The 17,034-nt window shown below is 45.5% G+C and overlaps 1 protein-coding gene across 10 annotated transcripts in view; it reads right to left on the bottom strand.

Moving 5' to 3' along the window:
• The window catches only part of IDNK (IDNK gluconokinase), a 48,256-nt gene that overhangs the window by 11,794 nt on the left and 19,428 nt on the right, over positions 1 to 17,034 (bottom strand). For 6 of the 10 annotated variants that reach the window (XM_033927465.1, XM_033927471.1, XM_033927506.1 and 3 more), the window contains exons 2-3: positions 9,841 to 9,871; positions 6,322 to 6,408 (exon numbers count right to left, since the gene is read on the bottom strand). In XM_033927465.1, coding sequence (XP_033783356.1) covers positions 6,322 to 6,408; positions 9,841 to 9,871 — 118 coding nt within the window. Of the gene's footprint in view, positions 1 to 6,321; positions 6,409 to 8,402; positions 8,467 to 9,840; positions 9,872 to 17,034 lie in introns of those variants that run through there. The other 4 variants (XM_033927496.1, XM_033927478.1, XM_033927489.1 and 1 more) reach the window with 2 other exon arrangements.

Raw genomic sequence — 17,034 nt, 5'->3', positions numbered from 1 at the left:
TTAGGGCTTTATTATCTATATATATATATATAAAATCGGAGGTATGTATGTGTGTATGTATGTGTGTGTGTATGTGCCGCGATCACGCAAAAACGGCTTGACCGATTTGAACGAAACTTGGTATGCAGATCCCTCACTACCTGGGGTGATATGTTCTGGGGGTCTCGCGGCCCACCTGCACACGTGGGCGGAGCTACACACAGAAAATCAGATTTCACCCATTCATGTCAATGGAAAAAATGTAAAAAGCTGCCAACGCAAAAACGGCTTGCCCGATTTTAACGAAACTTGGTATGCAGATCCCTCACTACCTGGGGTGATATGTTCTGGGGGTCTCGCAGCCCACCTGCACACATGGGCGGAGCTACAAACTGAAAATCAGATTTCACCCATTCATGTCAATGACAAAAATGTGAAAAGCTGCCAACGCAAAAACGGCTTGCCCGATTTGAACGAAACTTGGTATGCACATCCCTCACTACCTGGGGTGATATGTTCTGGGGTCTCGTGGCCCTCCTGCACACATGGGCGGAGCTACAAACAGAAAATCAGATTTCACCCATTCATGTCAATGGCAAAAATGTAAAAAGCTGCCAACGCAAAAACGGCTTGCCCGATTTGAACTAAACTTGGTATGCAGATCCCTCACTACCTGGGTGATATGTTCTGGGGGTCTCGCGGCCCACCTGCACACATGGGCGGAGCTACAAACAGAAAATCTGATTTCATCCATTCATGTCAATGGAAAAATTGTTAAAAGCTGCCAACACAAACACGGCTTGCCCGATTTTAACGAAACTTGCAACACATCTTCCTTTTCAGTTTAAGAGATTGCAAATTCCAGTGATACTTGCATTCTCTATCACAATCAACAAATCACAGGGACAGACTATTACATACTGTGGAGTGGATTTAAGATCCCCCTGTTTTTCCCATGGTCAACTCTATGTTGCTTGCTCAAGGGTGGGTTCACCCAAGAATTTATATGTTCTTGCTCCTGGAGGTGAAACTAAAAATGTTGTTTATAATCAAGTTTTGTGTTAGTTGTATTGTATTCATTTTGTCAAATATTTCACATTATAATTTGAATATTGTACTTTTTATAAAGCTGTAAAAAAATAATTTCATTCACCACTATAAAGTATCTTTATTTGAATCCATTTACAGTGTTATTGCTATAATTAAATACCCGTGCAACGCCGAGGCATCAGCTAGTATTAGATAAAAACCTAATCTTCCATTTTGTTATGTCCTTTCCGAATTTCATACTCTAGGTCAGTGTTCTTCAACCGCCGGTCCACAGAAATTTCCTGCCGATCCACAGGTCCAGCACATGCATCAGGCCCAGACAGTGCTCTTCAGCCAATGGTCCACGGTGCAATCGATGCAGTGTTGTCTTCGGGCCGGCTCCCTCTTTCTTAGTGCTGCAGTGCACAAAGCCGTGGGCAAAGGCTCCTGTGCCTGAACCGGAAGCCTTCTCTCTGATGTCACAACGTCAGAGGGAAAGCTTCCAGATGAGGCATAGGATGCGTGAGGAGCCGCTGCCCACGGCTTTGTGCACTGTAGCACTGAGGAAGAGGGAGCCAGCCCGAAGATAACACCATGGGCCAGGCCAGAAGGCAAGGCACAGCATGGAGGAAGAGAGACAACATCGGTAGGGGGAATTATTTTATTTTTTTAATTTAGTGATTGATTTACATCGGCTGTCTGTTCAGGAAGAAATGCATTTGTTTCTTTTCCTCTGATGTTGTACTGCATGCAGAGTCTTCCATCTTAGGGTTTGTTTGTATATATATTAGTACTTTTAGTTTTGGTCCCTTATTTGCGTGGGGTTATCTTTGTTCTGGTAGGAATGAATATTGAGAAGCATACAGTGTGCTTTGTGTAATTTAATTTTGTGGTTAACCATTATGTGGTTCTGGGAGTATTAATTGGTTAAACATTATGTGGTTCTGGGAGTATTAATTGACAGAGGCTGTACCATGCAACCACAAATCAACAAAGTAATAAAAGCATCGTTCGTGACCATGAGAAATCTAAGACAAATCTGAAAATTCTTCGACAGGAAGCAATTCCTACTTTTGGTACAATCTCTTATCCTTGGACTAATAGACCACTGCAACATACTATACCTCCCATGCCCAGCGACCATGATAAAACAATTACAAACAATACAAAATACAGCCCCGTGACTCGTCTACTCACTAAAAAAATATGACCATATCACAGAGGCGTACCATGACTCACACTGGCTTCCAATACAAGCAAGAGAACACTCAAATTTTACTGCCTACTTTTCAAAGCTATTAACGGAGAAAGTCCAATCTACTGGAATAACTGACTAACTCAATCCTCTTCAACTAGGCACAGGAGAACCCACTCACTATTCACACACCCATCATCCAAAAATGTCAAACGAAAAAAAACTATATGACAACCTAATAGCCTCCAAAGCAGCTAAACTGGACAGACAAATCACCACTCTGTTATCATCGACCACAAACTACAAAACCTTCAAGAAAGATATTAAAACCATGCTCTTCAAAAAATACATAAAACCCATCTAGCCCAACCAGTCCCTACCCAACCCTCTCTATACCCTTAATACTCTCTAATGTGCTTCTAACTACCCAACGAAGTCTAAAATGCTTCTAATTTATCCAATATTTAGCACCTTAAGATCTTGACTTCTCTTTGGTAATTTTTATTACCCAACATTTATCCCCTTAAGATCTCGACAATTCTTTGGTACTTCCTAAGTAAATATTATGACATTGCTTATGCCGTTCCTACAAACTTTTAATGTAATTCTTGATAACTTTGATGTTATCCGCCTTGAACCGCAAGGCATTGGCGGAATAGAAATCACTAATGTAATGTAAATACGATTATATTGTGTGTATATATATATGAAAAATGAATGGAAAAAATGGTATTATAGTTAGTACTATTATGGGGGCGGGGTCTAGGGCACAGATTGGGTGGAGATGGGCGGGGTCTGGCCCACAACTTAGCTCAGTGTTCTTCAACTGCTGATGCCGGTACACAAAATAATTATTTTATTTCCGCCGGTCCATAGGTGTCAAAAAGTTGAAAAACACTGCTCTAGGTGACATACCAAAGCAATGGAAACATCTAGGGAGGCGCAGAAGAGCCTGCCCACAACACCGAGATACCAAGAACGGCATCAGAGTGAGCTGCCACATCCACTCAGTAAAACTGGGTACAGTTATAAAGAAAGGACTAAGTAGCCACCCTGCAAATTTCATCTGGCTGAATCACTCGAGACTCTGCCCACGAGGCAGCAAACATCTAGTTGAGTAGGCCAGAAGAGAAACCAGTGATCGCCTATCACGGGCGATTTAAGTCGCAGAAATGGCCATACAAATCCAACAGGCGATTGAGGTCTTAGAAGCCGGCCCACCTGGCTGAGACAGAATAGTCAGGACAGAGAGATGATCAGACAGCCAAAAGCAATCAGTCTTCTCCAAATAGTGAAGCAAAACTCTCCTGACATCCAGTTTGTGGAAGATCTGACCCTTTGCCTGCATTTCACTTCACAGAATCAGTGCTAAACCAACTTGCTGGGTGACATGGAATTTGGAAACCACCTTTGATAGAAAAGAAGGTTTTGTATGGGGAACCACCCCCGCTTCTGTGATCTGTAGAAAGGGTTCACTGCATGAAAGAGTCTGAAGCTCCGAAGCACACCGTGCTGAGACAATGGTAACCAGAAAGTCAGACTTGATCGTCAGATCCAGAAGAGAAGCATCCTTCAGTGGCTCAAATGAGGCTTTCACAAGGCCCTGTAGAACAAAGTTAAGATGCCATGTAGGGAAAGAAAGACGCAAGGGAGGTAGCAAGCCAATTAAGATGCCATGTAGGGAAAGAAAGACGCAAGGGAGGTAGCAAGTGAAACACCCCATGCAGAAACCTAGTCACATCGGGATAAGCAGTAAGCAAACTGGAACCCTTATGTGCTCAGAAGCACAAAAAGCCTGCTAACTCAACTTTAAGGGAGGCTACAGCTAAAACCATATCCAAGCCCACTGGAAGAAAAAACAACCACCAGAAAGGGAGCCTGCTCAGGCTCTATTGTTGGAAACTTTCCAGCCAATGGCATAAGAAGCTAAAGTAGAGGTTTTCTTAGACCTCAAAAACATCAAAACGACCAAAGCAGAATTATCACGCTCTATCAAGGCTGAGTACTCAAAAGCCATGCCAAAAGACCAAAGCACTGTGGAGTCTCCATGGGCACCGGACCCTGACTAAGAAGGTCGTACAGAAGCGGGAGCTTTTGCTTCCGGTCCCGCTGAAGCCACACGAGATCTGCATACCATGGAAGACGAGGCCAATCCAGAGCTAGGATCACTAGGCTGAGATGCGATGCTATTCAGCTGATGAAATGACCAACCAGAAGGAGGCAACTACTGCCGCTTTGATACCTAAAGCCAGCGCTTCAAACTATCTTTTAAAGACTACATCCACCTTAAGATCCTGCGCATCCTTCAGCATCACCGAACACATCAATCGGATAATTGTATTCCTCTTACTGGAAAAGTCCAGCTATCTTTTTGTTGTACTAGGTCCAACGTCTTTAATTGTATTTCTCTTCCTGGAAATGTCCAGTTATCTTTTTGATGTAATCCGCTTAGAACTGCAAGGTACAGGCGGAATATAAGCCATTAATGTAATGTAATGATCACTAAAAAATTTGTCCACGATATGGAGATTAATCCAGATTCTAGTGAATGGCTCAATCATTATAATTTATAAGATAGAACAGTCAACATAAACTGTATTGATCAAAGCATTAAGACTCCTGAGGCAGGCCTTCGGGCCGAAACATGTACGTGTCGAGTCTTCATGGAATAAAGATATTGAGCACCACCTGGTTGCCTTCTCTGTTTTCTTTGAGTATCTGCCTTGATAAGGTAGAATCTCCTGTTGCTTTGTATTGGCCCATCAGTTTGCAGCAGCCTGCCTGCAGGGAAAGGATATCTGCCTCAGAAAGTTCCAGGAATAAGTCCACCACTGGAGATCTTCTGGCTGCCAGTCAGGCAGACCCCAACCAGGAACTCCTCCAAATCCACACAACATGAAGGGAGAAAATTCACAGCTGGCTCCCTGATACCCAAGGGTTGTTACACAGGGTCATCACAGCCTGCACTCAAGCCTCTGATAAAATCAGGTGAGGAAGCTCCCAGGGGACACACAGGCTGGCTCCACAGGTACTCAGAACCTTGTCCCTGACAGAGTAAGATTAAAAAGAGGACCTCCGAGCACTGAAGCCATGCAGGAAAATAGAAAACAGACAGCAAAAATACCCGAAAATAAGAAAAGAAAGCAGAGATCAGAACACACCTTCTAAGTTTGCTTTCAGAAAGAAAAACTGAAGGGGGAGCTGTTCTCTAGTGCTAAAGGGGAGGAGTTGGAAAGTTCTGCAAAGTTCACAATTAAGAAGAAGGAGCAGCTACAGTACAGAATCCTATGTCTTTGCAACAGAATCATTAGTATATTTTTGTAACCTGCTTACCATATTTCTAAAAATTGTATTAATAATCTCACATTGGCATTATTCATCATATAAGGCAGCAATTGTAAAATCTCAGGGACACATTAGGTGCTTTCATATTCCTGTACATGAGTCCAGACTATTACGGTCTAAATGATTCTCTGTTTTATAATTGCACCTATAGTAGGAGCTGGAGGAAATTTAATAAGGCAATTACATCCAGATTTGCTCACTTCCATAAGGATCTTCATTACTGGGGATAAAAGCACATAGGAAGAGATTATTAAAGGATACCTAGAGATAGGATTGCCAGAAGTCTCTGTGGAAGTTCATTGGTTACATAGTAACAAAGTAAATGACGGCAGATAAAGACCCGAATGGTTCATCCAGTCTGCCCAACCATACAATCTCTTTAAATTACTGATTTAATTTAAATTGTCCTTTTTTCCTAACTTTTCTGGGCCAGAAACCCAAAGCTCTGCCCAGTACTGTGCTTAGGTTACATCTACTGAAGTCTCCGTCAAAACTCACTCAAGCCCATCTAAACCATCCCAGCCCATCCTCAACCAAATGGCCATATACGGACACAAGTCATGCAAGTCTGCACAGTACTGGCCTTAGTTTTTCAATATATACCATTATTTTCCATTTAGAGATCCTCTGTGCTCATCCCACACTTTTTTTTAACTCTATATGCCGTCATTATATCAGCATTACATCAGTACAGTAATGGCTATACACACATTGAAAGTCAACATTTCAGTTCAATTCATGCAGCTTACAACATTTATGATAACTGAAGCTACCTGGTCAGTGAGTGGTATTCCTTTTGCCATTTTTGTTTTGTTCCCATCAGAATGATAATCATCTGCATCATAAAACCTCCATCCTAGCTAGAAAAGAGTAGTTGTACAATAATTGTGTTAAAAATAGAACTGTTCCTTTGATCAGAGCAGTCTGAGATATTCCTATATGCCGTTTGGCCACATGGATTGGGTTTATTGGTTTAGATCAGGCTTGTTCAACCTATGGCCTGCAGACCAGAATACAGCCCACCAAGTGCTTTTTTTCTGGCCCTTGGAAGCTTGACAATTTTGGAAGTTTGGACTGGTAATAATATTTCAAACCTCAAGACCAACCCAAACTTCTGGAACAATGCACCTCAAGCTTGCAGAAAGCCGTGTTGTGGTGGGGAAGCAGGAATCCCACTATTTCTTGTGCAGCTAAATCTAGGTGAGGGGAAAGAGACTATACAAATTTGCTGCAGATAAAGCATTTTGTAAACTGTTGCAAAATTTCTTAACTTAATTATCCATCTCAACTACTACAATTCATTGAGAATAGAGGCTTATCCCTCTATTCTCTCAAATGACTGCAATTGGTCTAATCTACTGCTCTTCACTTACTCTAAACCTTTTGATCAGGTTACTCCACTTCTACACCTGGAGCATTGGTTACCCCTCTGCCTGTATCCAGTTCAAACTTTTCTCATCCTCAAGTCTCACCTCCCCTCAGCACTGGACTATGTGTCCCACCTCTTCATCCTATTTGCTTTGTCCCGCACTGCTGGTCTTTCTCTTGCTTCCTCCTTCCTCTGCTTTTCGCCTTGACACCACATCTGCCATCGCAATGAGTTATGGTAGTCCTAAGCCTTTGAATACCCTGCCTACTCACCTCCAGCTTGAACCCTCTTATTCTAAGTTTAAAACCACTCTGAATACACACCTTTTCAGCCTTACATACTCTGCTAACTTCTGAATTCCCCTTTTCTTTTCCCTTCCTCTTCTCTCCTGGTAACTAATTTGTTTCATGTTAACTGCTTAGGGGCCAGTCCTTGACATATGTGGTATATCAAGCAAATGAAATAATATAAGCTGCTTTAGAATCTATCCCTGCACTTCTGCAAGAAACCAGGTGTTTTGTCAAATTGCCAACATAATAAAACTCTGAACATAAAGTACAGTTATTTGTTTCATCCAAGCAGGTCCCAGTATATTTTAAAACTATAAACATGCTCACAAGACAGCAGAGTAGAAGGAAAGAGAGGGAGGCCAGAGAGTGGTGCAGTGGGAAGAATGTGAAGAGGTCATACAGAGTGGCTTGACACCCTGGTATGTTCACTTCCAGAAATCAAGGATAAAGAACTAGCTCTAGATCCACTGAAATGCAGAACATTGCAGGGCAAGCCAGGACCACCACAGCGCCCTTTTAAATGAGTGTGATCACACAAACTAAAAAGAGAAGGGGGAAACTAGACAAGTCTACCTTGGTCATCATTTTATTCGGCAGCTGTCCTACTGAAATAATTGTTTCTCAACCTAGGCTCCTAATATGTAACTACCCATTTCTAAAACCATACTAAGTCAGTATAATTAGCCGCTGTTATTCTGAAGAGAACTGTAAAGGTAATGCAGATCAGGGCCCAGACCCAACATGCAGACTCAGAACATATGAAAAGTCTCATTCTATGAATACTGTCATCCTAAGCCAACTACTGTTCTGACCCCTCATCCTCCCTTCGCCAGCATTGATGCCATGCCCACTCCTCATTGGCTCTACCTGCTCTTTATAGTAGTGAGATCATTGCACCTTGCTCTCTTCCATGTTTGGCCACCTACACTGTCCCAAGAACCTGTTCTCATATTTAAAACTGTGACAGAATTGGTATTCGTGCAAACAGTAGTACAATGGTGAGAACAAAAAGATGCTGCCAGCGCTGTGAAGATTGAGCCAGTGAGGCAGGATTTTGGTGCCTTCAAGCTTTGGCTTTGGCACCCTGAGCCACTGCCTCACCTGGCTCATGCCTTCATCTGGTCCTGCATGCTACATTCAACTCATTCTAGCAGGGCTGTGGAGTTGGAGTCGGAGTCGAGGAAATTTCGGGTACCTGGAGTTGGTGTCGAAGTCGGAACATTTATCTACCGACTCCATTTTTGAACTTGGCATACCAACCACGAGCGATTCTTTCAGCTATAGCACCCACTATGTACACAGCACAAATGTTGCGAGCAGCTTCTGCGGCCTTAGAACCTTGATTAAAAGCAAAAAGAAGGTGGTGTCGAAAATGCTCATTTCTCTCAACTTGACATTCCATTTTAACGATCTGAAAATTAACCAGTGCTGTGGAGTCGGAGGAAATTTCGGATACCTGGAGTCGGAGTCTGAAGTACAAAAAACTGAGGAGTCGGAACATTTATCTACCGACTCCACAGCCCTGCTTTCTAGTGCATTCTGTCTTTATCTCAAACCTGGCTAGTAACCCTGGAACAGATTAGGGACTGTATTTAAATATACTAAGAATTGGATCTTGGTTTACCATTTGACAAAGAGAAAATCAAGTTTCTATGGTTAGGCCCCAATACAGACTCACAGTTATGTTCAAGAAATGAACATTGATGGAAATGTATTCCCTTTGGATTTGAACTCCCAAGATAATAGGCATAGAACTAGATATGGTGGTGATGAAATATCATGATGATCTGATAGTGAAGAAATATTTCCATACTCTCAGAAAATTGAAGGCTATAAGGAAATGTTTCTCTACCAATACATTTAGAATTCTTGTTCACTCACTCATCCTGGCCATATTTGATTATTGCAACATCTCGTTGGTAGTATGCTGTAAAGCTTTGATTCATCAATTGCTGTATTCTGTGCAATTTGCGCTCAGGCTGATTTTTTGATCATATAGGTATGAATCAGTTAAAAGTTATTATGAATTATACTGGTTACCCATCAAAGTTAGGGTACAGTTTAAATTTTGTATTACTGTTTTTAAAATATTAGCTCCTGCATATATGATAGATTTTAACATATTACTTCATAATTCTAATGCAAGATATGAAACACAATCAGTTTTTATTATGGTTTCTGGGGACAAACTAAAATCAATCAGGCAATTTTCGCTATTCATTCCTTATTTGATGGCTAATGTTTGGATTGCACTGCTTTTTGTAGTAAGATCTAGTAATCATTGCCTAAGATTTAAGAAAATGCTGAAAGCATTCTTCTTTTGTAAACTAGATTTATCAGATTGTGTTCCGAGTAAACCAATTTTGATCTTGTAGATGTTCTATTGATATTTATTGTTTCTTTTGTTGTGATTCTCAGTCAATTCGGTCACACCTCTTCGTTTACTGTAATAATAATAATAATAACAACAGTTTATATACCGCAATCCACCCTGAACTGTTAAGGTAGTTGGCGGAATAGAAATCAGATATAAAACATTTACATAATTTTTCAGCTCTATCACCAGCAGTAAGAAGTACTTTAGTTAGTAACACAATACCTATAAAAAGACAAATTGCATCAATAAACTGTACCTTATTTGCTAATAGCGACCCCACAGTACTTCTGTAAAAGAGCAAAGGAACAGAGTTAAAGATCATATCACCAAAAGTTCTTAAGTAGACTAATAGACCAAGACAAATGCAGTTGACAGTCTTTTCCTAGTTCCTGACAAACAATACCTGAAACAAATCCTTTTGAATACAGCAAGATACTGCTGACATGCAAGTTGTATTCTCTAATCTACCGATGACAAACACCAGTCACAAATGTAGATTGGCTTTCCTGAAAATCAGATCTAATTATGCAAGTGAATCAAGATCCTGATTCAGATACATACAGATATATCATACATGTCTGCTTCAGAAATCCTGTAAGTCAGAGCTGCTCACAGTCATAGTTCAATTTTCAGTTATATTACTCAGTGAGCACTGAGCAGTACTTACTATAGAAAAAACAAGGAGGTAAACAGTACTGATGCATTTCTGCTTGTACATCACAGATGAGCATCTCCCAAAACTGATGTATTTCAATTAATAAATGCAAAATGCTTTTTTCTACCTTTGTCATCTTATTGTTTTATTTTCCAATCATTTTGGTCCCAGTGTCTCTTCTAAATTTCCCTCGCTTCTCCCTCCTCCACAACCCAGCATTCACCCAACACCTTCCTATTCCTTCTCCAGTGGTCTAACATTTCTTCTCTGCTTGCCAATGTGGTCCAGCATCTCTCTTCACTTTTCCCCTTGCTGTTCAACACCTTTGACTCTCTCTCTCCCTCCACAGTTCAATATTTCCCTTACTTTCTCTTCCTCCATCCAACAATGTGCAAATTCTGTTCAAACTAATTCTCCTCCTTTGACATCTCTCCTCATAACGCCTGCCTTCATATGGTATCTACCTGCAAAAAGAACATTGCATCTTCCTTAACCCTGCCAATGTGAGGCTATTGTATTTCCCAACCCACACAGCCCTGCTCCTCTCTGTTGTCACCCACTTTTGCAAATCAGTACAAATTCTTGGTTTCATTTTCAGTACCAAGCTTTCTAACGGACGCCACTGCCATTCCCTTGTCAAGGCCCTCCTATAGGAATACATATATGGACGAGCTGGGGACATTATCCGGCTCTAATTTTTCTATGCTGCACAAGAGCTGAAATGTCTCCCGTACCTTAGAGCTTTTGGGCTCTAAGCAGAGTAGCAATGACTACTTCCATACAGATGCCAGACAGCAAGTGCTCAAGCCCCTGCGACCCAGTAAGCGAGCAATGCTATGAGGGGAACAGACCTAAGCAGCTCAAAAGTGTCTGCAGGCTGGCCAACAGGTACTACAGAGGGACTGGCCTGTCAGCTGCAGACCTCAGTCTGCTTCTCCTCCAAGCAGGGAAAGCTGGATCCTTGATGAGGGGAGCTCTGAGCACCAAAAGCTGTCAAAAAAACCATGAAAAAGACTGGAAAAAAAGAAATAAATATACAGAGCAGATCAAAAGAACTCCTTCCAGCTCATGTGCGGAAGGAAAAATGGAGCCCTCTAGTGGAGAAGGGATTCAAAAGCTGGAATGAATTCCTTCTCCATGTTTCATGATCATGGGAAGATTACCCATCCATCTAGAATGACACACCTATTGCACTAAAAACCTAATTAGTTTTGATTTCACTCCGAGAACAGCATCAGAAAGTGCCTTCAACACTTTCTAGCACATATATGATCCAATAAACAAAACAATGGGCAATGGTGCTTCCCATGCACAAACAGGGTCCAACAACAACATTTGAGGAGGAGAAAGCACAGTTACTTACCGTAACAGGTGTTATCCAGGGACAGCAGGCAGATATTCTTAACGCATGGGTGACATCACCGACGGAGCCCCGGTACGGACACTTTTACTAGAAAGTTCTAGTTGGCCGCACCGCGCATGCGCGAGTGCCTTCCCGCCCGACGGAGGAGTGCGTGGTCCCCAGTTAAGATAAGCCAGCTAAGAAGCCAACCCGGGGAGGTGGGTGGGACGTAAGAATATCTGCCTGCTGTCCCTGGATAACACCTGTTACGGTAAGTAACTGTGCTTTATCCCAGGAAAAGCAGGCAGCATATTCTTAACGCATGGGTGACCTCCAAGCTAACAGAGAGGGAGGAGGGATGGTTGGCCATTAGGAAAATAAATTGTGTAACACCGATTGGCCGAAGTGCCCATCCCGTCTGGAGAAGGTATCCAGACAGTAGTGAGTAGTGAACGTGTGGACTGAGGACCAAGTGGCAGCCTTGCAAATTTCCTCGATGGGCGTGGAACGGAAGAAAGCCACCGAAGCAGCCATAGCTCTGACCCTGTGGGCCGTGACAGCACCTTCCAGTGAGAGACCGGCCCGAGCATAACAGAACGCAATGCAGGCAGCAAGCCAGTTGGAAAGCGTCCATTTAGAGACAGGGCGACCCAGACGGTTAGGGTCGAAGGACAAAAAGAGCTGAGGAGACGAGCGGTGAGCCCTGGTACGGTCAAGGTAGTAAGCAAGGGCACGCTTACAGTCCAGCGTGTGCAATGCCTGTTCCCTAGGATGAGAATGGGGCTTAGGGAAAAACACAGGCAACACAATGGACTGGTTGAGATGAAATTCCGAGACCACCTTGGGAAGGAATTTAGGATGGGTACGCAGAACCACCTTGTCATGGTGAAAAACAGTGAAAGGTGGGTCGGCAACCAGTGCATGCAGCTCACTAACCCTCCTGGCAGAGGTGATGGCAATGAGGAAAAGCACCTTCCATGTAAGAAATTTGAGTGAAGTTGTGGCAAGAGGCTCAAACGAAGGTTTCATGAGGGCTGATAAAACCACATTCAGGTCCCAGAAGACTGGAGGAGGCTTCAGAGGTGGTTTGACATTGAAGAGGCCTCTCATGAACCGGGAAACCAGGGGATGAGCCGTAAGAGGTTTTCCGAGGATAGGCTCATGAAACGCAGTGATGGCACTGAGGTGGACTCTAATTGAGGTAGACTTGAGGCCAGCATCGGAGAGAGAGAGCAAATAGTCCAGTACAGTTTCCACCGCCAATGAAGTGGGATCGTGATGATGTAGTAGACACCAAGAGGAGAACCGGGTCCACTTCTGATGGTAACATTGGAGGGTGGCCGGTTTCCTAGAGGCATCCAAAATACGACGGACAGGCTGAGACAGATTCTCTGGACAGGTCAGCCCGAGAGAAACCAAGCTGTCAGGTGGAGCGAGGACAGATTGGGATGTAGTAGAGACTGATGCTGCTGCGTAAGTAGAGTAGGAAACACAGGGAGAGGAATGGGCTCCCTGGAGCTGAGCTGGAGCAGGAGGGAGAACCAGTGTTGACGAGGCCACCGAGGAGCGATGAGAATCATGGTGGCTCTGTCCCTGCGGAGTTTGGATAACGTCCGCAACATCAGAGGCAGGGGAGGAAAGGCATAGAGGAACCGATCCGTCCAGTCGAGCAGGAATGCATCCGGGGCCAGACGATGAGGAGAGAAGAGTCTGGAACAGAACTGGGGCAGCTGATGGTTGTGAGGAGCTGCAAAGAGGTCCACCTGAGGAGTGCTCCACCGAGCAAAGATGGAGCGGAGTGTGGTAGGATCCAGAGTCCACTCGTGAGGTTGAAGGATGCAGCTGAGATTGTCGGCCAGGGAGTTCTGTTCGCCCTGGATATAGACAGCCTTGAGGAAGAGACTGTGGGCCGTGGCCCAGGTCCAGATGCGGATGGCCTCCTGACAGAGGAGGGGGGATCCGGTGCCGCCTTGCTTGTTTATATAGTACATGGCGACTTGGTTGTCTGTGCACAGGAGAAGAACCTGAGGGTAGAGAAGGTGCTGGAAGGCCTTGAGAGCATAGAACATGGCTCTGAGTTCCAGGAAATTGATGTGATGTTGACGCTCCTGAGGGGTCCAGAGTCCCTGGGTGCGAAGATCTCCCAGGTGAGCTCCCCACGCATAGGGGGAGGCATCTGTGGTTATGGTCATGGAGTGAGGGGGTAAATGAAAGAGTAGACCCCTGGAAAGATTTGAGGAGTTCAACCACCATTGAAGAGATTGCTGAAGAGATGATGTCACAGAGATGGGATGAGAAAGAGGATCCGAGGTTTGCGACCATTGTTTGGCAAGAGTCCATTGAGGCGTCCGGAGGTGGAGTCGCGCCAGAGGAAGCACATGGACCGTCGAGGCCATGTGGCCCAGGAGGACCATCATCTGCCGGGCTGGGATGGAGTGATGAAGGAGCACCTGATGACAGAGGTGGAGCAGGGTCCGTTGTCGGTCGGAGGGGAGAAACGCCCTCATCAGAGTGGTGTCGAGAACTGCTCCAATGAACTGAAGTCGCTGTGAGGGAAGCAGATACGACTTGGGGTAGTTGATCTCGAACCCCAGGAGATGGAGGAAAGAGATGGTGTGATGAGTGGCTTGTAGCACAAGTGGAGACGTAGGTGCTTTCACCAACCAATCGTCCAAGTAGGGGAACACCTGGAGGTTGTGAGACCTGAGGAAGGCCGCCACCACAATAAGGCACTTCGTGAACACCCTGGGCGATGATGCGAGGCCAAAGGGGAGCACTTTGTACTGATAGTGACGGTGTTGTATCTGAAATCGGAGGTAGCGACGTGAAGTCAGATTGATTGGGATGTGAGTGTGGGCCTCCTTAAGGTCTAGGGAACGTAGAGAGAGAAGAGGGTAAAGCGTGGCAAGGGAGAGCATTCTGAACTTCTCCTTGACCAGACACTTGTTGAGATCCCTGAGATCGAGGATGGGACGGAGGTCTCCTGTTTTCTTGGGAACCAGGAAGTAGCAGGAGTAAAATCCCTGACCCCTTTGGTCCGAAGGTACCTCTTCGATGGCATTGAGAAGAAGGAGGGATTGGACCTCCCTCAGGAGGAGGAGGGATTGGGAGGAGTGAGAAGCAGACTCGATGGGAGGATTGTCTGGTGGAAGAGTCTGGAAGTTGAGAGAGTAGCCGTGGCGAATGATGTTGAGGACCCACTGGTCCGAAGTGATGACCTCCCAACGGCTGAGGAAGAGCTGAAGACGTCCTCCGATAGGCTGAGGAAGAGGTAGCGACGGTGGGAGACTGGCTATGCCCTGGAGAAAGGAGTCAAAAGGGTTAAGATGGTTTTGATGGAGGAAGAGGCTTGGCAGGCTGATGAGACTGCGATCGAGCCTGAGACTGATGCTGGTGACGAGGACGGCGAGACTGTTGCTGAGGCGGGTTGAGAGGTCTGGCCGAGAACCTGCGCTGGTAGGAAGACTGTTGTCTGTAGGGGCGAGCAGGTGGAGTCTTCTTTTTAGATTTGACCAGAGTGTCCCACCTGGTCTCGTGTGCTGAGAGCTTCTGGGTTGTCGAGTCTAGGGACTCCCCGAAGAGTTCGTCACCCAGACAAGGTGCGTTAGCCAGGCGGTCTTGGTGGTTAATGTCAAGGTCAGAGACTCTCAGCCAGGCCAAACGGCGCATAGCAACAGCCATGGCAGATGCTCGAGAGGTCAGCTCAAACGAGTCATAAATGGAGCGAACCATGAACTTCCTGAGTTGGAGGAGGCTGGAAATATGCTGCTGGAAGAGGGGGACCTTAAGTTCCGGAAGATATTTTTGTAAGGAGGAGAGTTGTTGCACCAGATGCTTCATGTAGAAGGAGAAGTGGAAGGTGTAATTGTTTGCTCTATTTGCTAACATTGCATTTTGGAAAAGGCGCTTACCAAATTTATCCATAGTTTTTCCCTCTCTGCCAGGAGGGGTGGAAGCATATACACTGGAACCCTGAGATTTTTTCAAGGTGGACTCCACCAGGAGAGATTCATGGGGCAATTGAGGCTTGTCAAACCCTGGGATTGGAATGACCCGGTACAAGCTATCCAGTTTGCGAGGGGCCCCGGGAACAGTGAGGGGAGTCTCCCAGTTTTTATAAAAAGTTTCCCGTAAGATATCGTGGACGGGCAACTTCAAAAATTCCTTGGGAGGTTGCTCAAAGTCTAGGGCATCGAGGAAAGCCTGAGACTTTTTAGAGTCGGACTCTAATGGGATAGAAAGAGCTGCTGACATCTCCCTAAGGAATTTAGAGAAAGAGGACTGTTCCGGTTTGGAAACGGTGTCGGCCATGGAGGGTTCTTCGTCGGTCGACGAAGCGTCCTCTTCGGTACCGTGCGGGGAGTCCTCCCATAAGTCCGGGTCCCTAACGTCGGGGTGTGCACGTCTGGACGTCGGTGTGGAAGGCTCGGTATGGCGGGTCTTTGAGAGAGATTTGCCTGAGCGCACCGAGGCGGTACCGGGTGAGGAAGACCGATGTCGTTCCTGGGACCGGGGTCGGCAGCGGCACGGGCATGCACTGTAGGCGGTTCAGCCAAGAGTACCGGCATGGAGGTATTAATCGGTACCGAGGGGGTCGACACCGATGGGACAGTGCGAGGCTTGGACTGGTCCTGTACCGGAAGGTGCGGGGCCATCAACGCCGGCAACAGTTGTTGTAGTTGTTGCTGCAGCTGCTCCTGTAATTGGGATTGGAGTATGGCCGCGATGCGGTCATTCAGGGGGGGGCACCGGTACCGCTTTTTTCTTCTTCGGTACCATAGGTGCCGCTCTACGCTCCGGCGATGAGGAGGCCGATGACGCGGCACTCACCGATATCGGAGGGGAGCGTTTACGGGGTCGGTGCGGTGCCAGAAGGGTCGGCGTCGCGACCGTGGCAGGAGGGAGTTCCAGAGAAGTGGAAGGCTTCTTAGCCGGCTTACCTGGACCCAGCGACCCCGAAGAAGGATCCGGTGGTGTCGACGTAGTCGGTGCCAACTTTGGAGGCGCCGTCGACGTCGTGGCAGGTTCCATGGCAGATCCGGTACCGAACAAAATATTTTGTTGGATCTGCCTATTTTTTAAAGTGCGCTTTTTAAGCGTAGCACAGCGGGTGCAGGTGTCAGCCCGATGCTCTGGACCCAAGCACTGGAGGCACCAATTGTGCGGGTCGGTGAGAGAGATCGGGCGTGCACACCGCTGGCACTTTTTAAAGCCCGGTTGAGGGGGCATGAAGGGAAACACGGCCTCCGCAAAATCGAATCCGGAGGCCTGTTTGGTGGCAACAGGCCCCGCTGGGGCCGGCCTGAAAAAATAAGGAAAACTCGACAAGTTTTTTTTTTTTTTTGAAAGCAAAAATAAAGGGAATCCGAAGAAGAAAAATAGAAAAAGTGAGAAAATACGCGAGCGGGAAGGCAAAAATTTGTTTTTCAACGGCCGTTGAAAACACATGCGTC

This window comes from Geotrypetes seraphini, chromosome 1 (assembly GCF_902459505.1).
Source record: "Geotrypetes seraphini chromosome 1, aGeoSer1.1, whole genome shotgun sequence".
Taxonomy (NCBI): domain Eukaryota; kingdom Metazoa; phylum Chordata; class Amphibia; order Gymnophiona; family Dermophiidae; genus Geotrypetes; species Geotrypetes seraphini.
The sequence above is the reverse complement of the archived record's forward strand: the minus strand, read 5'-3'. Positions and strand labels throughout refer to the sequence as shown.